Source organism: Xenopus laevis, chromosome 2S, assembly GCF_017654675.1.
Source record: "Xenopus laevis strain J_2021 chromosome 2S, Xenopus_laevis_v10.1, whole genome shotgun sequence".
Taxonomy (NCBI): domain Eukaryota; kingdom Metazoa; phylum Chordata; class Amphibia; order Anura; family Pipidae; genus Xenopus; species Xenopus laevis.
In genome coordinates, this window is record NC_054374.1 from 25,124,121 (window position 1) to 25,149,937 (window position 25,817).

A 25,817-nucleotide genomic window follows, 5' to 3' on the forward strand; every position below is an offset into this window, starting at 1 on the left:
TGGCCTCATTAACATTTACAGCACTGCTGCCTGGGGCTGATTTACCTATTAGACCGAGGAAGCTCAGATGAGGCAAAACAAGCAAATCACTAAACCTTTAAAATATATAAATATAGGAAATCTAAGCCTCTTAGGGTTAGTTCACACGTGGAGATTCGGAGAGATTTTGTCGCCTGGCGAGTAATCGCCTCTTCTTCTGGGCGACAATCTCCCCGAACTGCCTCTGCATGTCTTCCCATCCGAAATAATGAAAAGTCGCCTGCGCTAAAGCACACGCGGCACTGCGTTTTCAGAAGTCGCCCGCAGTTGCCTCACGAGGAAACACGTGTGCTTTAGCGCAGACGACTTTTCATTATAGCGGATGAGAAGACAAGCAGAGGCAGTTCGGGGAGATTGTTGCCCAGAAGAAAAGTCGATTAGTCGACAGGCGACAAAATCTCCCAGAATCTCCTCGTTTGAACTAACCCTCACAGTATATGACTAAAAATAGTGGAGCAACATGAAAAGCCTTTGAACTGGGAGAGCCTGGGAATGGTACCCCAGGAGCAGCCGCAGGTTGGAAATGCCCAGTTTAGCTAAAAAAACCACCAAACAGACCCACGCGTAGGGGCGGAGAGACTAAAAGAAACAGAGAGGAAATAGACACATTGTGTCCCATGTATGGGAAGCTGAGCAGTGAGCCGTCCCTATTGCTCTTGCCCCCTCTCTGCTACTCTGCACCCTGGGAAGTGCACTATCTGTTTAGATTGGTGTCTATATTTAAACATTCATTGCCTCCCCTCCCCTCTGTCCTCCTCTCTCTCTCTCTCTCTAGGGCTTTACTGGTGGGGAGGGTTGCTCTGCTATCTGGAAGCTATGGGACATAGTTGCTAAATTCTCAAGTGCAACCCAAGCGCCAGCACTCGTGGCCGAACTGAACTTGCACCGAAGAATCGAGAGGGTCCCACAGGGTAGAGGATACTTGGTGGGCCCTGAAGCCAGGAAGGAAATGGAGGTAAGAGCTGAAATCAGCAGTCACTTACTTTCACACTGCGTCCTGTCAGGAGGTAGGTGGTTTCGGGTGAAATGCGTGGGGTATGGCCGCTGTCAAGGAGAGGGTTGGCATATTTGACCTTATTAAATAGGTGTGCATGTGCTTTATGTGTAGGAAGTCATTGCAGGCAGTCTAGTGGGTAATAATCTAGAACTACAACTTCCATCATCCTTCTTGGCTGAGAGTTATAGATCATCACTCACCATTTGTGTAATTTCTTCTTGTGCTGACAAGTAAAGTTACTGTTGCATCTTGCCCTGTACCTACGCTTCCAACAGCCACAATGTGCATGGCCCAGGGCTCTCTAATCTAATTGTCAGCCCCAGTTACCTTCAAGGCTGCTCCAGTTTGTCCTGCCAGGATTCCCTGCACCCCAGCTTGGTGCATTGTGCATATACTTCATCCCAGGGAAAACGATGGGCTGCACTGAAGTAACTTCATCTTGTCCCTTGAGCACAAATATCATTAAAGAATGTAACATGAACCTCACCCAATAAACTGGTCACTAGCTAATTGCTTAGGATTTTTCATAATGATGCGGCCACATTTTCAATAAAGACAGGGGTAAGATTTATGCTCTGCCTACTACTACTATAGGCACCATCTCTCCCTACTATACCTGCTATCCCACAGCCACACTCCCTTCCCAGAGACTATTATCCCACTGTTACTATAGGCACCATCTCTCCCTACTATACCTGCTATCCCACAGTCACACTCCCTTCCCAGAGACTATTATCCACTGTTACTATAGGCACCATCTCTCCCTACTATACCTGCTATCCCACAGTCACACTCCCTTCCCAGAGACTATTATCCACTGTTACTATAGGCACCATCTCTCCCTACTATACCTGCTATCCCACAGTCACACTCCCTTCCCAGAGACTATTATCCCACTGTTACTATAGGCACCATCTCTCCCTACTATACCTGCTATCCCACAGTCACACTCCCTTCCCAGAGACTATTATCCACTGTTACTATAGACACCATCTCTCCCTACTATACCTGCTATCCCACAGTCACACTCCCTTCCCAGAGACTATTATCCCACTGTTACTATAGGCACCATCTCTCCCTACTATACCTGCTATCCCACAGTCACACTCCCTTCCCAGAGACTATTATCCCACTGTTACTATAGGCACTATCTCTCCCTACTATACCTGCTATCCCACAGTCACACTCCCTTCCCAGAGACTATTATCCCACTGTTACTATAGACACCATCTCTCCCTACTATACCTGCTATCCCACAGCCACACTCCCTTCCCAGAGACTATTATCCACTGTTACTATAGGCACCATCTCTCCCTACTATACCTGCTATCCCACAGTCACACTCCCTTCCCAGAGACTATTATCCACTGTTACTATAGGCACCATCTCTCCCAACTTTACTTGATACATTTGTAATTACTGTATTTTACAATTAATGTAAAAGTATAATAAAGTAGGGCAGAGCCAAAAAAAGAGGAAAATGTAAGAGTTCCTCTGTAACTGATGCCCAATAGAGTGCATTCCATTGCCAAAGCACAGTTGCAGTAACATTGCTACACACCAGAATGATGCACCGGAAACTCTGATCCTTCCAGAGAGGGAAATGTGTGACAAAGAGCAGAGTTCCATGAATGTCAAATTTTACAAGTACTCACCAAAGTTTTTAAAGGACAAGTTATAAACACACAACCCCCTTCCTCTCATTTTATTTCATACATAAGCTAACAGTGGTTTGTTCTCTACTGCAGACAGAATGTGTTTTATCTTTCCCCCTCATACTATAGTTTAATCAGTTAAAGGCTTCTCATGCAAGCAGTGTTGCAATGTAAACACGCCTTTCAGATAAAGGCCAAGTTATCCTGCTTTAGGTCTTTTGAGATGTCTGCTTAGGAAATGTGGAATCTCTGCCAAAAAGCAAGATAGCACTGCTGTTCTTACCAGAAAGGAAGCAGATGCAGTCACAAGAGTACCAGAATGTGTAAGCAATGAATGTGCCCTTTTGTACCAGGGGTCCTATGTTTTGGCCACACACATATTACAGTGGTTCTGTATGTATATTGACTAGATTGTCAATATAGACTCACAAATAAAAAAAGTTCTGGGTGTGTGAGCACTTTTCTTCTCTTGCTGTCTGTGTCGGGGCTCTCTGCCAGTGCCTTGGAGGTAAATGATAGGTAATGTGAATGCATCCAAGTCCCAGATTGGAACATGTACAGGGTATTTTGTAGAATGGGGGCAAGTTTGGGCATAGCTGGGGCAAATCAGGGCATGGCTTAATTTTTTTATCCTTAAAGTTACTACAAATAGCTGTTGAAAAGTGCGCATTTTGGTGCCGAAACAAAATCCACAGCATTTGGAGGGCTGGTCTGCCCCCAGGTCAGTGAACCCCTGATTGGAGCCAAGTCTATTAACAGGTACTTAATAGAACAGAGATAGGAATTCTGGGGACATTTGTTAAAAAAGAGTTGACTCCTTACTGAAGGGTCATTTTAGAAATAAACCAGCAACTCCTAGTTGTGATTGCCACTACTAGGGATATGACTACTAGGCATATGACACACTAGGCAATTGCACGCATTTAGTAACCCTGAATTTTTTTAGCACAGTCTACTTAATTCCTATGGGAATCGCCTGCAACCACTGGTCACTTCTGGGTCAGTAAAGCAACATAGTTCTAAATCAGCCAGTGAATTTCACTGCACCTGAGAGATCCAGCCAGTACCGTAACTATCGGGGTGCGCGGGGTGTGATCTCACCCAGGCCTGAGCTCCCATGGGGTCCTTCAGAGTGGCGATAAGTGCAGAGAAAGGGGGCTTGGATCGCTAGTTCGGGGCTTGTGCCAACCACATTTACACTCATAAGGGCTCAATTTAAGGCCACAAATGCTTAAAAATTGAAGCAGCAGTTGCTCAAATTGTGTCCAAAGCTGCACCTTTCACTTCTGTATAGTGGCACTTGCTTCTGCCTTTTGTTCTGAATCAAGTGCCAGTTGCTGCTCTGGAACTGTGAAGGTGGCAGTAGCAGCAGGTTGCCGCATCCAGTGGCGTAACTAGGGTCACACGGATGCAGGATTTGCATCTCAGGATAATGTATATAATAAGGGGTAGTCAACCTTACAATTCATTAGTAGTCTTCAGCATTTTAGGACAAATTGCAACTTTTCCATTCTCTTCATTTCTTTCATGTTACAGAAACTGTTTTAGGGTGGAGTTCTCCTTTAACTGTACCAGGCTAGTAAATGTTAACTGCTGATAAACAAAAACCTCAACTGCCTGCAAATTTGGGTTTATGCCTCTAAATTTTAAGGCGGTATCTACACTATTAAGTCAAATGCAACGTTGGGCTCAGGGAATTAAGAAGTAATTGGCATATTTGTTCATAGTTCATAAAGTGAGGGCGAGCAATGCATTGTGGTTACAGTGAGATTTGTGAATGCCAAATAACACTTTTGATTAAATACATTTACAGTTATGCACTTTTTAGTTCCTTTTAGCCCACACCACCTGAATTCCTCTAGTTCTTCCTTCTTTGGCTGCCAAAGGTTACTCAGTTGTACCTATCTACCCCTCAAGGCTCTTGTCTAGGGTTCCAAGAACCTGAGACCTCAAGGGGCAGTATAAAAAATAAATATTTATTGAAATGGTTTTGTTGTTCTGTGAACTCCCTGTAAACAGGATAATCTGTTTGAATAGAGATAATGAGTTCCGTATAAACAACCCCTTTCCCTATGCTGCAGCATTTGTCAGGTTTTGAGATAATGAGCAATTCATGAAGTAAAGAGCTTGTGTGCGAATTGGATATTTATTTTACTTCCTACCTCTCCACAAATAGTGACTCGTCAGAACCAGGAATTACAACAGGAAGTTAGAAAGGGAAAGTATTTTCAATTTTAAATGTATGATCCGCACAAGTCCTGTTGAAAATGGGGTTATATAGTCCCTGTGAACGAGAATCCAGCAGCTCGCTTGACATTAAGGGCAAGTCCCCCTCCCCAAGAGGTGCAGGTGGCCAGGAGACAGGTTAGCCACCACAGACTGCTGAATATTGTGATTCATCTACAGCTAAAATGCTGTGGGCTGCAACTCCCAGCATTTCTTATCCACACCCCGGTCATATTTAACCAGGGAATTCCAGGAATCCCAGTGTTGGACATTTGGAAGCAGGCACTATCAGTTATCGATGTCACCAGGGTACGTGTCTTTAAGTCTATGGCCCAGGGGCGTTTTGATCGTTGCTGCTTTAACACCCCAGCGCCATCAGCCTTAATGATAGTTCTGAAAGTGCAACTTTACCAAAAATGCTAAGTTGATGCCTGAGGTTCAGGAGGAACAGCTGTGTTTGTAACAGACTCCCTTTAAACACAATGGGAAGGAGCAGGAGACATGTAAAATAAAATCCCAAGCATGCCAGGACTGTTTAAAGGGAAGTTTGCTAAAATGCAACCTTCTCCCCCGCTCAGCTGACAAGATCGCCCCCATTAAAATATATATATTTTTTAATAAAGCAGAAACCTGGGGGTGGTGGATTTTTCCTATACCAAGTATTCAGACCCCAAACCACTGTCACCCCTATAAAGAATCATATAGAAAGTATATAGAGGAATTTCCCCCTGGCTAACTGTGGCATCCATTGCTAAATTTTCCCTATTAAGCCTGAGCAGGGAATAAGCAGGGCCTGCTGGGAGCTGTAGTCTAGCAATGGGTGGATGCTGAGGGTTGTAGTCAGCAAGGTAACCTAGCCTCTAGCATTGGGGCAGTACAGGCCTTAATAGTCCTATGGCCTAAACCATGGACAGCAACGGAGCTTGCTGCGTGTGGGGAGATTGGGAGGATCAAGTGTGTGTGCTGGTTGTAACTGGCTGCTCTATGGGTAGGGATGCCACTCAGCCTGTATTTCAGCAGTAAATCAGCCGGGCCGGCACTACAAGCTTTACTTGTAATTTACTATAATTCTCTGCCCCCAAAACCTCCATTGGACCTGCCCATGCTCTGTCCTGTGATGTCATTCTACAGTCCCCCTCAATTACTGACTGTTATTATACACTGGCAAAGGTGCCAACTCCATATATAATTATATTTTCACATTGTTCTAAGGTGCCTCGACCCCCTGAGGGGAGGGCCCTGCTAAATAAAATATATAGGGCCACATTATTTTTAATGGTGTCACTGGTAGTACCCCATGAATTGGACGACTGCAGGCTAGGACAGCTCCAGATGTATTTCATACAGATGCTGCCCCCGCCCTGTGCATGCCTTGATTTACAAAGTGTTTATGCCAAGCGGCAGATGCTGCTAGTATCCGGCACACGCTCTTGCTTACAATTCATCACAACACACCATCTTGCGCGACTATGCGTTTCCGAAATGTGAAACACAAGGGATACATCAGGCTTTCCCTGGTCACTGGGTGTAGGCAGGAGCTTCATACACTTTTACCCTCTAAAGCCAGGCATATAAAACCCCCATGCTTCATCCCTGATTAGACTGCAATGGTCTCGACGTAGCAGAGGAGAGTAGGGGGACATGATATTTATGGCAGCTGGTTTCTTTTCAGGGAGACCAAGCCTATAAAGCTGGATGATTCATTTTTGCATCCGGATTCAGAATTGCAAACAGTCATGCAGCATGTAGCTTTCTGTGTTGCCCTGCACTGGTAAAACTGGTGTGTTTGCTTCAGAAACTCCACTATAGTTTATATAAACAAGCTGCTGTGTAGCCATGGGGGCAGCCATTCAAGCACAGGATACACAGTAGATAACAGAGAAGTACTACTATAGTTTATATAACCAAGCTGCTGTGTAGCCATGGGGGCAGCCATTCAAGCACAGGATACACAGTAGATAACAGATAAGTACTACTATAGTTTATATAAACAAGCTGCTGTGTAGCCATGGGGGCAGTCATTCAAGCACATGATACACAGTAGATAACAGATAAGTACTACTATAGTTTATATAAACAAGCTGCTGTGTAGCCATGGGGGCAGCCATTCAAGCACAGGATACACAGTAGATAACAGATAAGTACTACTATAGTTTATATAAACAAGCTGCTGTGTAGCCATGGGGGCAGCCATTCAAGCACATGATACACAGTAGATAACAGATAAGTACTACTATAGTTTATATAAACATGCTGCTGTGTCGCCTTGTCTCCCACCACACATGCAACGATTATCACACAAAGGATCTTTCTTGTGAAAATATTGGTGGGTCTATGGCTGTATTTATCAGATACTGTATCTGTACTGTTTCTGTAAACTGGCTGCTGCCGCCATGCAGTCTCTGGAACCCAAGCGGCTATGTGTTATTTTAGTCCGTGATTTCTCCAGCTCTCCTGACAGCTTTGTTAGATATACGACACATTCTCCGAACCTGATGGAGGCAAAGTGACTTGGTTGCTGCTGCAGGTGGGGCCACAATAAATTACATGTCAATGGGACACTGAGAAGCTCAATGCCAATTCTGCAGTGGAATCAGTGCACCAGAAAAGAACCAGGTTCCCTTAAGATTCTACTGTAGACCTGAATTCTAAGTAGGGGTGTAACTACAGAGGAAGCAGACCCTGTGACTGCAGGGGGGCCCAGGAGGCCCAAATAATCAGCGATTTCAACATATATTGGTAAAACAGGACAATATCTGGATATGTTGGGGCCCTAAAATTAATTTGCAGTGGGGCCCAGTAACATCTGATTCTCAGGGGCAGATTTATTAATCTTCGAATGGCAAATTCAAATTCAATTTTTTTTGTGTGTCAGAACTCACAAATTCGAATTTAAAACCACCAGAAAATTTAAATTTGAATGTGAGATTTATCAGACCTCGACCATGGAAACAGTTCTAATTCAAATATTCCCCACCTAAAACCTGCCGAGTTCATGTAGAAGTCAATGGCAGAGAATATGTTAATTGCCTTCATGACATTCAAGTTTTTTTTTCGGAGGAGAACTCGATTTGAATTTGATTCAAATTCGATTAGAATTTTCAGGTCGTTCCTATTCAAACGTTTGAGTATTTTCATAAATAACCTCCCATTCGAGTCGTGAGTACATTCGAATTTATTAGAGTAAAAAAAAAATTCACATAAATTTGAAATTGGAGCCTTTGATAAATAACCCCCTTAGTGTACATTGCCTTCACTTTTGCAGCAGGGATATAGATCTAACATTATGTTTAATGTTGGTGAAGGCTGCCATTTTTTCAGGACACACCTGCTAGATCCGCTCAATGTCCCCTGTGGCATGGGAGTCTATTTTAAGAGCATTTCTGCTGTTTTGGGTGACGACAACTATGAAGGTTTTTTTTTGCTTGTTTGATCGTTTCTTTACTTTCCGCTCTTGCTACAGATGTTTCCTCTTTCACGACTAGAGGCAGCGTGCAAGAATTTAGCACTACTGTAACACAGAGGGGTCACGTGGGTGGAGAAATCTGCTGATAGGCTGTCTGTACCATGCGCTTAAAAACTTGCCGTGGTTCCTTTTTTTTCCGTCAGTGGTTGTAACGTTCGTTGTTTGTTCCCATGTCACAAACAGTGGTGCAGCCTGATTCTTATGGGCCCTGGTGCACTGCTCTATCTTGCTGTCTTTTATATACAGGTATGGGATCCATTATCCAGAAACCCATTATCCAGAAAGGGCCGTATTACATAATGACCGTCTCCCATAGACACCATTTTAAAGGATAAGCAAACCTTTAAAATAAATGAGTGCAGAATTGATGAGGGTGCTATTCAAAGCACTTTTGTCTTTTACATTCATTATTTATTTTTATTTAATTCCAAGATAATAAAGGATACAAGTACTGTTAATATGAATGAATTTTGTTACAACAGCACCGCCAAGGAAGTCGTCAGGAGAAATAAAGAGGCTGCTCTGATGTTCTTCTGCTTATGAAAAAAATTAGAAACCTTTCTCAAACCTTTTCTAAGCAGAACAACATCAGAGCAGCCTCTTTTTTTCACCTGAGTATAGCTTTCTCACTAGGCACATGTGTCAAGCAAGCATCAGACTGGGGAGCCTGGGGCCCACCACGACTGTTGCCTCAGGGGCCCCCACACCCCCCTGGACCCCTTGCCTCAGCCACAAAGCCCATTCCTGCCCCAGCTGCCACCCCCCTCTGGCCCCTGCAACTGCCCCTTTAATTTATTCCAGATTCATTGATGATGAAGATCAAACCTTCTGTATTAGTTAATGGGGGTTGCAGCACCTGATTTCCCATTAGCAATAACAAACCACTGAGCCCCTCCTGTTCTATTCCCATAGCCACTGCCACTCCCTCATGGTGACAGTCTCTGGAATTCAAGCACTGTCTGTTTAAACATAGCAAAGCTAGCTGACAGCAGGGAAGGAATGCTGGGTATGTCACTCTATATTAGACACCACGTGACTGCTTATTAGATCCTCTGTGCTGATAGCACTTGGGTAGGTTATAACTGTGATTTTAGCATAATTCCCAAGCTGTGTTTGCCCGACTCCCCTTGCCACCCACCCTGCCAGTTAGATTGGGTCTTAACTGTACCCTCAGTATTGGGCAGATCTTCTCCCCGCTTTAGAAAGCTGTCAATCTCTTATAAATAGAAGTGAGCTTTCCTCCTCCCTAGGGACGCCTCCTTATTGTCTTCCCATAGTAGGGATGCTCCCATCTGACCCACATTACACAGCTGTTACTCACATGACAGCCTCCCTTTAATCTCCAGGGACCTGCAGATTTCTGCCCCATGCATTTCGCACTCAGGTGGTGGATCTTTAAAGCGCAGAGGGATCTCAGTCACTGTGAGTGGAGCCACAACTGTAACCTGTAGGCACAGAAAGGCAGAGGAATGCCCAGGCTATGGCCCTTCCGTTATTGCTGAATTGCAACTCCCAGTATCACTGAGACTTAAAGATTAACGACAGTCGGAGGGCTGCAGCTAGGGCATCCCTAGGGGTATTTTAATGCATGGATGTAGCATTATTCTATCCCATTAGTCTAATAGTGTTCACTATTAGTATTGGATAATGTTGTAATTTCATTGTACTGTGTTGCATATCCCTATATACCCTGCTGTATATGCTCTATATGATTATATTGTATCTGTGCTATACTGTACAGTCAGTAGTATATAATACTATGATGCTATTTTAGCATTGTAGTCTGTTTCCACGCAATTTCCATGTATATGCTGATATTAATGAGCCCTAAGAGAGGGAAATTGGTCTACAGTTGGGCTCTGATCAGCAGATATTGTAAAACACAGCAAGTGAACATCAGTCTACAGGAAATTCAGTAAAAAAAAAAGGAATTTTAGGAGAAGGTTTTGTCACTTCCAATATACTATATTCCTGTGCTATAATGAACAATATCAATACTGTATAATACTGTGATTCCATTGTACTGACAGCTTCTATGCTGCCACTATAATTGACTGTATACCTATGGGATATAGTATCAGTTCTCTACCATGCCACTGAACTGTAGTAATTATTTTATAATACACAAAAGCCATGAATATCCTGTAAATTATATCCTTATAAACGGTGAGTTCTGATGTCATCAGTTATAAACGGTGAGTTCTGATGTAATTTCTGTCACATGACTCACTAAAATTTGTGTATTATAATAAATAAAGTACCCCCAGTTGCAAAATATGAGGATATTAGAAGTTACCTCGGAGTTCCATGACCTGTATAAAAACACTCGGCCTTCGGCCTCGTGTTTTTATATGGTCATGAAACTCCTCGGTAACTTATAATATCCTTATATTTTACAAGAGGGGGTACTTTATTCACTATATATTGACACTGTACTCTACTATATACCTGTTATTACAGTGTATCTGAACTATACCGTATAGAGTCAGTACATTTTACAGTACAGTACAGTACAGTGTATTATTCTATAATATAGTGTCAATACTGTACTGATATTCTGTTTTATGCATTATACTGTAATCATCATTTCTTGGACTGGATGAGTGGAGTGGATGATACTGTTCTGTACTGGATCCCCCGAGTGGATCTATGGGACTCTGTATGGAACAGTGGCTCCTGGCTGTCTGTATGAAATTATTTCTATGATCGCAGGGAAAACAACTAAATGCTGGGGGGGAGAGTAATGAGCCCCCTCTACAAATTGTTGGTGCCGTGCCCAGAGATGTTTTATTTTATATTTGTAACTGACACTCACAATCACATGGTTGTTTCCACTGACACTATCACATCCCAAACCATGCAGGGAATGTCATACTGAGTGTCTTCCAATTCCTGCATCCTCCTCTGTGGAACGTTCTCAGTGGAGAATGTAAGGCCAGATGAAATGTGCACTAATATATATATATGTAGAGAGAGACAGAGAGCAACAAAGACAGAAAGACACCTGGAAGGAGCACTCTGCACTAAAGTCCAATGTCTGGGTGCTGATAAGGAAAAATGTAAACGTAATTGATGTATTGCACTCATCATTTTGGGGCTTTTGTTTTTTTTCCCCCCAAGACCTGACTTCAATTACCTATATGTATATAAATACATAAAAGCCATGAATATCCTGTAAATGATATCCTTATAAATGGCTTAGTGATGTCATCAGTTATAAACGGATGTCATTTTTGTCACAAGACTCACTAAAATGTGTGTATAATAATAAATAAAGTACCTCTTGTGGGAAAATATGAGGATTAGTGATGTGTGGGTCGAGTAACATTGACCTGCGCACGCCCCACACCCGGCTTCCTTTTATAGACATGCTCCGCCGATGATGTCACAAAAGGAGCGGACAGGCACGCACCTATAAAACCAGAAGTCGGATGCCAGCAGTGTAAGGGCAGGGAGAGCAGGTAGAAGAGCTCAACCCAAACCCACCCACTACCTTCAAATGGGGCAGTGAGCCCTTTGGCCTTGTGCTTTTATTTGGTCATGGAACTCCTCGTTACTTATAATATACTTATCCCCATTTTACAACAGAGGTTACTTTATTCATTATATATATATATATATATATATATATATATATATATATATATATATATATATATATATATATATAGTCAATAGGGTGGCACACCGCTTCTTGGTTCCATACCTGGGTGCCTGGTAAAAAAGATATGTAGTACAAAGAAGACCAGCAACACCAGGATTTCAGTGAAAAAGTAGTATATTCATTAGTGCATATGTAGCCAACGTGACGTTTCGGTCCTCTCAGGGACCTTTCTCAAGGCAACCGATGATGTCACAAAAGGAGCGGACAGGCACGCACCTATAAAACCAGAAGTCGGATGCCAGCAGTGTAAGGGCAGGGAGAGCAGGTAGAAGAGCTCAACCCAAACCCACCCACTACCTTCAAATGGGGCAGTGAGCCCTTTGGCCTTGTGCTTTTATTTGGTCATGGAACTCCTCGTGACTTATAATATACTTATCCCCATTTTACAACAGAGGTTACTTTATTCATTATATATATATATATATATATATATATATATATATATATATATATACAGTATATATATATATATACAGATTCAAAGTCCTAGCGCACACCATCCATGAGTGACTCCAAAAATTAGATCACATACCTGGGTGCTACGCTGAAAAAAGCTGCATTATCCAAATTCCACTGACAAAGGTGCACACCAGGATTTTTTGGTTTAAAACTCCATGTTTATTAAATAAGTTTAAAACAGGAACCGGCCAACGTTTCGGTCTTTTTCTAAGACCTTTATCAAGATCACCGAAACGTTGGCCGGTTCCTGTTTTAAACGTATTTAATAAATATGGAGTTTTAAACCGAAAAATCCTGGTGTGCACCTTTGTCAGTGGAATTTATATATATATATATATATACAGTATATATACACACATGTATATACATTATATATGTATATATTATACACATACTATCCATTAGCAACCCCTTCCCCTGACACTATTGCCTTACTATATTACCGTTACCTTCAATAGTATGGAAAAGATGTGCTTCAGGATTTAGCTGAATCCCAGCACAATGTGCAAATGGACCACATATTAACGTTGCATGTTTGACACCTGGAATTTCTCTTGACTGTCCTGTTTCTGCCCAATACGTAAGTGTGCCAGTGGTTCCAGGTGATTGCCAATGAAATCAGTGAGGAGTAATTTAGCTTTAGTGCTTGGATGGCGAAAAAAGCCCAGAATAGGGTTGTATGCCCTTCTGTAATGTTGCAGACTCTTGACAAAAAAGGGATAATGTTAGATTGTGGGTCTAGGGTCTCAATGTTTTCTAAATGCTTCTACCACTGACAGATGAGCTGGAGTCAAGCTAGCTGGTGGTGAAGAGAATGCTGGGAGTTGTAGTTCTGCAACCACAGAACATGCAGAAGAGAGGTTCTGCCTGTGCATTCCTATAGGGGAGGAGCCAGACAAACTCCTTCCCTAAAGAGCTTATCACATACACCTCTAAGCCTGAATAATCTCAATTCATTGTCAGCTTTCAGTCGATTACAATGGGATCAGACACTTCAGAGCTTCGAAGAGAAACTCCTCAATATTCAATAATAGAAGATTTCAGTCGGCTAACGATAATATCTCAGCATGTATTCAGTGGCGGACTGACAACGGAAAAAAACCCGGTGGGTCCCGCCGGCCCAGACCCAGTCTTTGCACAGAAGTGGCTTCCATCCTCCTGGGGGGGGGAGGGGTGCGGCTTGGGGGCCAGAGTGCACTTTGCGTCTTCGGTGGAGGCCTCGGGCCCCCCAGTCCGACGCTGCAAGTATTGCATATCTTACACTATCAATGGGTGACTGTCACTACTATCTGTCAAGGCCAGAACATCGTCTGATTTGTTCTTTTACTACTTTATTTAATCTGAATTTTTAGTGGATACAATTTCGGTGGATACAAGGCTAAAATCTGCACATATATGGCCCGGCTTTCATCCTCAAAACTGTCCCATTACATCTTGGATAGAATTTGCATTCCCTGTACCAATCTCAGGCACCCAGTGTGGAGCTGCAAGGTGATAGCCCAGTGGGGAGGCCTCTCTTTTTATAGTCTGTGCAACTAAACCATAATTAATCCTAACAATCCCATATTACAGTGTAAGTTTCCAATGCACCAGATTGCAGAGAGACCTGATCATTTTATCTGCCTGTTTCGAGGAACTTGTTTGTCATTTCCAGTATATTGTCCTTCAGACTCTTCCAGCTCTAACCTTATTGGCACACATTTTCCCAGCAGCCTCAGTGCAGCTGTTCCTTCAGCTGTTTATGGTATTTAATGACTATAATACTATTTCCCTTATGCAGCGCAATTATATTTAAGCTGCTCCGTTCACTGTATATTTCAAAGACACACAGTCTGACCTGTAGCGTTTGTCATCTAAATGAGGGTAAAAGTGATGATTCCTCCTTTACATTAAAGGGGTTATTAGCCTTTAAATTAATGTTTAGTATGATATAGAGAGTGATGTTCTGAGACAGTTGCAATTGGTTTTCATTTTTTATTAATTGTTGTTGTTTTAGTTATTTAGCTTTTTATTCAGAAGCTCTGCAGTTTGTGATTTCTGCAGTCAGTTGCTAGGGTTCAAATTTTCCTAGCAACCATGAATTGATTAGAATAAAATACTGGAATATAATTAGGAAAGGGTCTGACTAGAAATATGAGTAATAAAAGCAATATCAAGAAATTTGTAGCCTTACAGAGCATTTGTTTTTAAATGGGGTCAGTGACCCTCATTTGAAAACTGGAAACAGCCAGAAGAAAGCTAATAATTGAAAAAGTATAAAAAAAAACAAAAATAAGACCAATTCAAAAGTTGCTCAGCCATTTTATAACATACTAAAAGTTGTCTTAAATGTGAACCACCCTTTTAATGTGTAGTATAATGCAGACTTTCTTGGTAATTGGTCGATCCAGCATGGGAGAGTAGGTCCAGAAAGGGAACCAGGAGAATGAATGTAGGGGAGACAGAGGCTGGATGGAAGTAGGTAGGGAAGCAGGGAATGGTTGGAAGAGGGGACAGACAACAACAGAGGGAGGTTGGTAGAACGCAGGGGCATAAAGTGGAAGAAAATAAATGGAGAAGGGTAGATGTTAGAGTGTAGGATGGGGGATGATGAGTTAAATGGATTGGGAACAGAGAGAAAACTCTTGAGACTAGTAGGGTAAAAGCCTTGTGGTACAGAGGAGACCATCGTGTAGGCAGTCAGTTGCTGGAATGGCTTACTCTGTCTCACATGAAAGAGTCAAGACACAGTGACCTTAATGGCTCTGACATTGTGATCAAATACAGATTTCCCCATTTCCAAGACCGTTTCCCACTCGATACAGAAGCCGTTATAACCCTACTGGAATCATCCAGCTGTGTCATTTCCATTACAGAATGTCTCTTCCCTTGACCTCTCTTGTTGGTGTCCCATGAACGTGTCCATTTGTCTCTGTGTCCTGTGCCATGGCGACTGCTTTATCTTCTGCCCAGTGATAATATTCGGGGGGCTGTGCAGCCTCAGTACAGACTAGATAAAAACATAGACGGAGATGTGAGGCAAAACCACCATTGAGGAGTTCTTTGTTCTATACACATCCGGCTTTCGAGTGTCACATCTATTGGAGACTGGACATCTGCCCCATGGTGAAATCTTCATTCTTGGCATTGATTATCATGGTGCTGTCCAAAGGCTGGCACAGATTCATATCTCATTCCTGTTGGGCTATTTATAATCTTGCCTGGCCAGAGTGACACAGAATACTGTGCAGATCATCAGCTGTTTAGTATCCTGATATTGCAACACAACAATACAATACAGTAAAAGCCCGTTACAGCCATAATTATCTATATCCCTGCCTCCCCAATGTCTTATTCCAAAATCAAGGGGATGAATATGTCCCCTCCTGTTGCTGATGTATCAGCCCCTACTCATCTGGGAAGGTTCCTGCTAGATGTTGGAACAATGTTGCTGGGAGTTGCTGCCATTCAGCCGCAAGAGCTTTAGCCAGGGTCACACTGGGCTGGCGGGATACCGGAAAAAACCCAGTGGACACCCCAGTCCAACACTAGCATTAGTGAGGCTGGGCACTGATTTTGGGTGGATCAGGCATAAGGTTCCAATCCTTCCCACAGGCATTCTGTTGGGTGGAGGTCAAGCTTTTTAGATAGGGTGTCCAGAAACTTATTGACACAAATGTGTCCTGATTATTTGACCATACAGTGCATCATTTGAAAGACCTTAAGTTTTTCTTAAATGCTCGAGTAGTATCTTGTGTTACTACGGCTTGAAGCCTCAGTAGTTCCAAAAGAAGAACAAACATGGCCTTCTACTACATATTGCAGCATCAAGGGGTAAGGAAGAAAACACATATGTCCATCAGGTTCAACCTTATGTTAAAGTAAATTCTATGATTTAGAGAATAACTCCCTCTGAAACCATCTACTTTGCCTTCTGACTCCAAAAGGGGAATTGGATGAGACCCTGAGAGTATCAGTGGTTCCCAGACCAACAGCCCTCTGTCTATGTCTCCAATATTACTTCTTTAAGGGGGGTGGGGTATTATCAATCTTGTGCCCCCAAACCTTAATCTTAAGAACTTGATGGCTCATTCAAAACACACTAGTATTCCATTTCCAAGGAGCAAATGTTTGGTCAGAGATTGTGAGTGGTGTTAACATTAATATTGTCTTCAACTGAAGGACATTAGTTGCTAAAACCTACATAAAATATGACTTGCACAAAAAACAGACTAATATACATAATGAACATACTTTCCCATAAACTGAACCCAGAATGAGGCTTGGGGGGGGGAGAAGAATCCTGAGGCCAAAATGTCTGGAATATGTCTCTTTCTGCTTTTCTCGTCGGCCAATGGAAGCCTTAAGGCCCTTGTTCTGTTGAGTATTTAGAGAATTCTTAATATTTCAAGTACTGCCATTCTAAGGGAGCGGCACGGGTGGGGGGGGACAAACAGAAATGATCTCATGAAATAATAGAGAAATACACAATGGACGGAATGCTCTAAGCTCTGAAGATAAACAGTCCTCCTTGGGGACGTGGTGAGGATGTCCCTACTGACCTCATGTCTGAGAATTTATATTGTGCAATGTTCCCGGCACGGGAATGATAACGCAGGCCTGCTGGAGGCATCAAGAACTTTCTCAAGAAGGGCCTGGCCTTTCCTCTGTTGGGTGCTGGATAAATAGTGAGATATACAGTGATAAATATTACATTTTACAGGGGTAGTTCACTATTAAGTTGAATTTTAGTATGTTATAGAATGGGCAGTTCTTAGCAAATTTTCCATCTGTTTTTTCTAAAGAGTTTTGGCAGGATTTGTGTTCCTCGTCTGTTTCTTTCCAGCTTTATGAAATGGGTGGTCACTGACCCTAGCAGCCAGAAAGCTATTGCTCTGTGAGGCTTCAATTTTATTTAGTTACTTTTTTATTACTTTTGTTTTCTATTCAGGTTCTCTCCTTTGTATCTTCCAGTTTCTCATTCACACCACTGCCTAGTTAGTAATTATAATTAGTAATTATAATTAGGACCCTAGCACCAGATAGCTGCTGAAATTCCAGAGTGAAGATCTGTGAACAAAACAAAAAAAAAAATACATAAATAATAAATGAAGACCAGTTGCGAAATTATCTCAGAAAAGCTTTCTCTACACTACATCATACTGAAAGTTAATTTAAAGGTGAACAGCCCCTTTAATGGGCCATGGGAAAGAAACCAATTAAATGCACTGCTTTAGTTTATTTCCAAGTTTCATTTGCACTTATACATTATATTTAAAATAATCTATATATATTATTATCATTATATTGATTGCAAGATATCTCATTTCTGCTAGTGACCAAAACTCACATTTATTTGTGACTTGCAGGGGAAATCAGCGGATATCAGTTCAGCGGAGGAGGCCCCAGTACCATCAGTGGCAAAGCTTGCAGGGATATTTGGAGAGCAGCGCAACAGCCCCAGGAAAGAGGTAACTCTGCAAAACAAAAGAATAAAGCTTTATTTCCTTGTGCATTTAAAGGAACACATAGGAATAAACCCAAAGCATTTTTAATAGGCAAACTTCCCCCAAAGCCTACTTTGCAGACTGCAGTCATCTATATATCTTGGAAATTATCTTTTTTTTTATTTAGTTTTCTGTTCTGTACCTGCCCAACAACATTATCTGAGCCCAGGAGTGCAACTGAAGTGGAAGAAGACCCTGTGACTCCTGGGAGGACCAGGAGTTATGGATTGGTCTGTCTTCCCAAAGTTTGGGGAAGGGCTAAAATAATTTTGCTGTAGGACGCAGTAAATTTTGGCAAACCCCCAGCTTGAGACTTTGCACAGCAGATTGATTGTGGAGCTATAAATATCATTATTATTTATGACTTATCTTTTCATGCCAGCTGTCTCCTATTCATCTTCCAGTCTGTCATTTGAAAATCCAAAACTATAGGATATTGCTCAAAATCATTCAGAACAACATCACCTCTTGCACTTCCACTTTGTCTGTCCATATCTGAGCAAGTTTGCCGCTGGGTCTCAGTTTTATCAATTTGTGGTTGACAATTGTTTGGCTTTGTCTCTCACCAGGGAGAAACCAAAATGGCAAATTCGCCATAAAACCAATGTTTTTTTTTGCGTAATCTAGCCTGGTACTGCCCTTCTGCAGGTGGTTGGGTGCAAAAGACATGGCATAAAGACCCATGCATTACTCATTCTCACTGGGTTTATAGTTATGTGTAAATGCTATTTCTGTTGACAGCAGTGTTTCTGCACTGCTGGTTCTTGCACATGATGAGTATTGCTTGGTCCATCCAAATCTGATCTTTGGGGAACGCACCTTTGGGGAATCTGACGATTTTTTTTTAATATTTCATAGTTTCCTGTTTATTGAACCCCAATGTAGCTGGGTGGGCTGGTGCCAATATCAGTGTCTATTGTCTTCTCACTGAGTTACTCACATTTACTCCTCTTTTTAGATACCCCCCCCAAAACCAACTCGAAGGAGACCCCCCTGCTCCCTCCCCCTATACAAGCCAGAGGTCACGCACAATGACGAAGAGGTAAGTTCCGTACTGTATCACCATGTTTACAGTTCGCAGATCCGTCTCCTCATATGAAGAGTGCCCCCTTGCAGGAGTAGCTACAAAGCAAGCAAGGCATTACTACTACTAGGTGTAATAGCCATGCAGGGTCTGGTTTTAATGGACTGACATTTTTAACCCACTTAAACCTACTAAATAAACAATGAGAGCTGCAACAGGGCTGCAGCAGGTGTTGCATGAGCGCCTCTGACTTTTGGGTGTTATAAGGGAAATTAACTGTGAAAGTTCTGATTGTGTTTTTCCCACTGTATGTCCCCATCTAGAGAGTCTCCCCACCGGCTTGTCTGCAGTCTAAAATCAAAGTGAAAAGTTCTCCCCTTATAGAGAAGCTTCAGGTGAGTGACCCCCTCCATTGCAAGCAGCTGAGGACTGTGGGATATGTGTCTGGGAAGCTATTGTAACTTTGGGTGGTGCGGTAGGTGGATAGTAAGGCCAGGTGGTGTAGGGACAGTAAGGGTGTGTATAGAAATAGAGTACCAGTGACTCTGCAGCTTTCAGCTTTTGTTAAACTACAGATGGCAATATCCTTGTTGTTGTGACTTGAGAGTTGTAGTTCTACGACAGCACCAATATTTAGAATCCAAAGATAAAGATCTAGCCCTCTCAGTTGGCTGAATCACCAAGCTGACCTTAGCCCATACAGGCCAAGCAAGTTGGAGGACAAAGTGAGTTGAACCAAACGTGCAAAAGGGATGGAAGAAATGATTCTTTATTCAGTTTACACCAGTGGTGCATTATCCTTGGAGCAAGGGTGCCCTCTGCTGGAAAGAAATATGTTGACATTTCACAACAGCATGATGTTTTACATGCACCGGCTGGAAACGTGTGTGTAGCTTTAGTGCTAAAACTGTGGCTTGAAGGCCAGACATTCCTGTGTAACATATTATTCCTCTGTAACCCTTACAGGCCAATTTAGTTTTCCCTCCAGTTGTGCTTCTACCAGGTGGAGGAGGGTTGCCGAAGAGCCCTGGCCTGAAAGTTATGACCTCTCCGTTCAGCAGTCCCCCATTGACGCCTGGCAGCCCAGGAATCCAGTCTCGTTCCAGCGAATCAGATGAAACTCCTGTCAGTTTTGAAAACCCACCAGAGGGTGCCCATACCCTGAGTACAGCTAAGGTAGCACTGCACACAATACTCATATTGATTACTAGTACTTCGAATAATAAATTGCCGTTTTATCTGTCCTCAGACTGAGAGGGAGATAAAACCAGTGTTTTATCCCAATCAAACAGGGCCCAATAAGCTCTCACCCTAAATCTCCCCCTAACTGGCCTTCAGGCTGGGCCCCCTTAGCTCATAACAATGTTACAGATATATAGAACATTGGGGTAACCAGTCACCCTGCTATAGTTCCAAGCAGGGGCGATCCTGGCCCCTCCGCTGCCTGAGGCAGCAGCAGTTACTGCTGCCCCCCCCACCCCAGAAATTCGCTCTTAAAGTACCAGGAGCAGCATTTTTGCTGCCCCTGGTACCTAGTGGGGCGCTGCCGCCTGAGGCGACAGCCTCAACTTGCCTCATTGGCGAAGCACCCCTGGTTCCAAGGGTACCCAGGGAACAAATAAGCACTCGCCCCAAATCTTCCCCCTAACCGGCCTTCAGGCTGGGCCCCCTTAGCCCATAACAAGGTTTCAGATATATAAATACATTGGGGTAACAGTCACCCTGCTATAGTTCCAGGGATACCCTAGGCACAAATAAGCACTCACCCAAAATCACCCCATAACTGGCCTTCAGGCTGGCCCCCCTTAGCTCATAACAATGTTACAGATATATAGAAATATTGGGCTTAACAGTCACCCTGCTAAACTTCCAGGGGTACCCTGGGCACAAATAAGCACTCACCCCAAATCTTCCCCCTAACCGGCCTTTAGGCTGATTCCCCTTAGCTCATAACAAAATTACAGATATATATAGAAACATTGGGGTAACAGTCACCCTGCTATAGTTCCAGGGGTACCCAGGGCACAAATAAGCACTCACCCCAAATCTTCCCCCTAACCGGCCTTCAGGCTGGGCCCCCTTAGCTCATAACTAAGTTACAGATATATAGAAACATTGGGGTAACAGTCACCCTGCTATAGTTCCAGGGGTACCCAGGGCACAAATAAGCACTCACCCCAAATCTTCCCCCTAACCGGCCTTCAGGCTGGGCGCCCTTAGCTCATAACTAAGTTACAGATATATAGAAACATTGGGGTAATATAGTCTGCTATATAGTTCCAGGGGTACCAGTGGCACTCATTTCTCACCCTAACTGTATTGTACAAATAGTACATATCATACATCTCTTCTCACCCGTGCAGCTTCGTACAAAAGGCTCCATAAAGCGCCGACCTCCGAGCCGAAGATTCCGCAAATCCCTGACAGAGTTTGGGACCGAGGATGAGGTAGAGTCAAGCAAAACTGCAAAAGAAAACGGAGAGAAAACCCAAGACGCAGATGAAGTCTTCAATCCAAAGGAAAAGCAGAACAAGGAGGAATCTGAGCTGCTTACTGAGACCCAGGAGGAAACATCAAAGCCAACAGGAGAGTCATCAGAAAAAAGTGAAGAAGAAAAGTCCGGAGATGGGAAAGAAACAGAAACAGAGAGGGAATCAGATGCAAATCAGGGAGATGAAGATACTAAAAAGGACTGTGAAAAAGAAACCACAGTAAATGAATCAGATCCCAAAGAGCCGACCATTGCGCCTACAGGGCCCACCAACATAGAAACTACAGAAGAGAAGCCATGTGACCTGTTGGGAAAGGATGCGGATGCAGAAGGAAGTAAATCTAATGGAGAGGTAAGCAGATATAAATGTGCATCTACCGTGCCATTTACCACACCTTAGTTTTGCTGCAAACTAAAGGGGCTGTTCCTGTTGAATTATGCTAAGTACAAGGGAATACCTACACCTGCATCAACTCACTGCAGACTGTATGTATGGGGTCAACATTTTAGCCTTTCCAACTGATATAAATGACCAGGGAGCAGCCCAATATTTATCAAGCCAGTCTTAGAATCCAAAATCAGGCAAAAACACACAGTTTTGCCAACAGCTTTGAGATGATTGTGTCTCTATTGTGGACTCTCACACACGTCTGTCATTTAGGAATGGCCTATTATAGTAGGAAGCTGCACTTCAGCCTAAGAACAATAGAGATTTAGCCAAGACTGAAACTGCAAGGTGACACAGCTTCATAGTGAAATCAAAGCAACAGGCAAATAATTTTGTGTCCACTTGATAAAGAAAACTAAGAGCAAATAATTTAAAAAATCAGGTATTCCGGTCCGTTGAAGAAGATACTAACCCCTCTTCCCTTTCATTTAGGCAGACCTGGACAAAGAAAATTGAAGGCTTCACTGTGACCAATAAAGGAGGGCAAATGATATTTGTGACTACAAGCTTTGCTAAATTCTCTGCTGTATTCCCAGAAACGACTTACTATAAACATGGATCATGAGTGGGATCCTCCTTGTGGGAATTCAGAGGCACCTGAGTCTGTCCGACCCCCACGTGTAGGAATCAAGGGCGTGCACTGTTCCTGCTGGGAATAAATGATGAATATGAAACTCAATGGAAGGAGACTGCCTTTTCAAATGCTGCAGCACATGTGGTGTTTATTTACGAACTGTTGTTATTTATCATTTTGGAGCAAATTTGTGTATCTTGGCTGGCACTGCATTAGAAAGGGATGGAAGATCGTCGATATCCAGAGCACAAAGTACTATGGCCTCACCTATTTCTAATTTATATCAGATGTTCCTCTTATCTGGGTCACATTACATATTCAAAGAGTCGCTTGGGTTTTTTTATGGAGTACATATGGGCAGCCCAATGAATAACGTATTTCAATCAACGGCAAAATGTACTTGAACATGCCATTAGACTGCAAGAAGTAGATTTCTGATCTTCAGAAACCTCTGTTCAGTGCCAGCATTCCACAAAAACCTATAATGCTTGCTGCCGAACTCAGTGTGGTCTTCTGGATTCTGGAAAAATCAAAACGTACTTGAACATGCCACCAGACTGCAAGAAGGAGAAAGAAGGAGATATCTGATCGTCAGAAACCCATCCTCTATTCAGTGCCAGGATGCCACAAAAAATGATTGCTGCCAAAATCAGCGTGATCTTCTGGATTCTGGAAACATCTCCAATGGCTTCAGATAACTACCATGTCGTTGGCTAAGGGCAACAGGGCATCTTAGCTTCAGAAGAAGGAACCAAACATTTGTTGCTCCTCAAGCTTTCATTTTGTTCAGTCAAGGTCCTCTTTAGCTTGCAACATGTAGACTACTCTTTCTTTCTATTGTTTCATGGCGACGCATTTCACTCAACTCCACCAATGTGTTGCCAAACAGGCTTTTATACCCATTTAGCTTCAGATTTCACTGTTTGCTGCTTTTACATACAAAAAGTATGAAACGTGTTGTTGTGACTTTATAGAGTGTATAGACCATCACAAGATCTGCTTTACCCTGATAGAAGTATTAATTGTTTTCTCCCGAGCGTTGCTGCTCATCAAGCTCTTGTCCAGAGAATAGGGTGACCAGCTGACCTTAGATCCACTTGACAATCATTGAGGCACAAATTGTGCCTCAATCAATACTGAGCCCCACAGTCAAACAGTCACAAGACATAAGGAGCCTTCACACATGCACTGGGTACAGACCACCACCAATGGTAATAAAGTTGCTTTCAATTTTCAGGATCAAGGTTTGATTAGTCAAATGGACGCCCACATGATCGTTCAGTTTAATGGAAAATGTATTGTTTTTAGCTGAACTTCAAAAAAGACAGGTTGGGCACCCAAATCATTTTATTATATTTTTAACCCCCATCTTCTACCTCTAGAAATGAAGAGGTACCAGATCTTCTTCTAGCTTGGATTGAAGTAACTGCAGCAGCACTCTGTTCTGTGATAAATGATATTTATTCGTGCATCGGCAACGTTTCGAGCTATACCAGCTCTTTATCAAGCCCTTCTTCTAGCTGTCACAGCAAATATCTTGGTTTAATCGGACGACACAATCAAAATTATATGAAGTAAGTAGGCCCCTAGCTCTTGTGCAAGTACTGGCACCACTGACCGCTAGAAGATACTGGGCCCCACAGCAAAAATCATTTTAGAGGCCCTTACATTTTTTGACATATTTTATAGAACTGCTTATTAGTTAGTGCATCACTAGGCCCCCTATACCTCCTGAACCCCACAACAGTTAAGGTTACGCCCTTGCTTTGAAGGTGTTCGAATTCGATCTGTGGAGCCGAGTAAGCCGGACTGGCCAACTTCCATCCCGTTCAAAAGAAAGCTGTCGTCACATAAGGACCTCCATTTTTATAATTCTATTCAACATTTAGCAAAAGCTTTAATAGTGCTGTTGTTACACAGCCCTTGTGTCATATCACATAGATATATCATGATAAATACTCAGATGTGCATGTCAGGGCCTAACAATCAACTGTCACAGGTTCATGTGTCATTAGCCCAAGTGTTTCTGTACAATTCACAAACACTGTATTATCCCAATAGGCCTATAATTGTCACCTGTATCATTTAGAGCAGGGGTTGCAGCCTTCTACCTGCTGATAAACACTTCGTTGGCTGCCTCATGTGGGGGGTGGTGGTGCAAATGGCTTATATTGTGCAAGTGAAATGTGAATATTCTGCTACGGAATTTTACAAGATAAAGGGCTGATTTTATTGAGCTGAATCTGAGCATTTCATTTATAAACAGAAAAAACTTGACTGTAACAGAGTAAATAAATACTTACCATTTGTACAAAGCTGTTTCATCCTTTATTCTGTGTGGGTGTCGCTAACAAGGCTGCAGGCTGCAGGCTGAGTAATACAGGGAACTCTGAGTATCACTCATGTATTATAAGGGATAATGTACCCCCTACTGTAAATGATAAGGATATTAGAAGTCACTGTGGGATTCTGTGACCATAAAAAGGCACAAGGCTGCAGGCTGAGTTATACAGGGAACTCTGAGTATCACTCATGTATTATAAGGGATAATGTAACCCTACTGTAAATGATAAGGATATTAGAAGTCACTGAGGAGTTCTGTGACCATATAAAGGCACAAGGCTGCAGGCTGAGTTATACAGGGAACTCTGAGTATCACTCATGTATTATAAGGGATAATGTACCCCCTACTGTAAATGATAAGGATATTAGAAGTCACTGAGGGGTTCTGTGACCATATAAAGGCACAAGTCTGCAGGCTGAGTTATACAGGGAACTCTGAGTATCACTCATGTATTATAACAGGAATAATATAGTTATTTTTAAGCAATTAGTCAGTTCTAAAAAACACCAGACGCTCCAATGGGCGACTTTAGTGAACACGGGAGCCTGTGGGTAAGTGGAAGGTACGGCCGCTCTAATATCTCCCTGTACAAGAGAGAGTAGGGGAATTTCTTCACGGAGCTGACTGTTACTCGAATGAAGCAAGCCCTCTATTAGACATTGCAGTAGAACGCTGCCCCATTGCTACACCCACCTATAGTGTCTGCGCCACACGAAGAGTGCACCGGATTCGACAGCCATATTACTACACCAGACAATCTTCGCAGTGCCGCACAACTTGTCACAACTCACAAATTGCACAGCCGCAACTCGCTCCCTACCCACAACTCTCCTTCTTCTCTAATCCATTAGTATTGTAGGGTCCGCGAAAAAAAAAGAAAACTCTGAATAATAGTCTCGGGCGCGTCTCTCTCAACACATCCTAATCTCAGAGTGCCAATATGG

The 25,817-nt window shown here is 42.8% G+C and overlaps 1 protein-coding gene and 1 long non-coding RNA gene across 3 annotated transcripts; one reads left to right on the plus strand and one right to left on the minus strand.

Moving 5' to 3' along the window:
- Positions 1 to 661: 661 nt before the first annotated feature.
- rcsd1.S (RCSD domain containing 1 S homeolog) lies at positions 662 to 24,844 on the plus strand. 2 transcript variants are annotated; one of them, NM_001094471.1, is given in 7 exon segments: positions 662 to 994; positions 17,855 to 17,956; positions 18,951 to 19,034; positions 19,340 to 19,411; positions 19,983 to 20,192; positions 21,380 to 21,859; positions 22,392 to 24,844. In NM_001094471.1, coding segments are annotated over 7 exon segments (1,083 nt in total). In that variant the 5' UTR covers positions 662 to 988; the 3' UTR covers positions 22,521 to 24,844.
- Positions 14,467 to 22,604, minus strand: LOC108709274. The gene is made up of 4 exons (XR_005965747.1): positions 22,503 to 22,604; positions 21,372 to 21,479; positions 17,836 to 17,962; positions 14,467 to 17,555 (listed from the first exon to the last, which is right to left on the minus strand). It is a non-coding gene; the product is annotated as an uncharacterized LOC108709274 (long non-coding RNA).
- Positions 24,845 to 25,817: the final 973 nt, after the last annotated feature.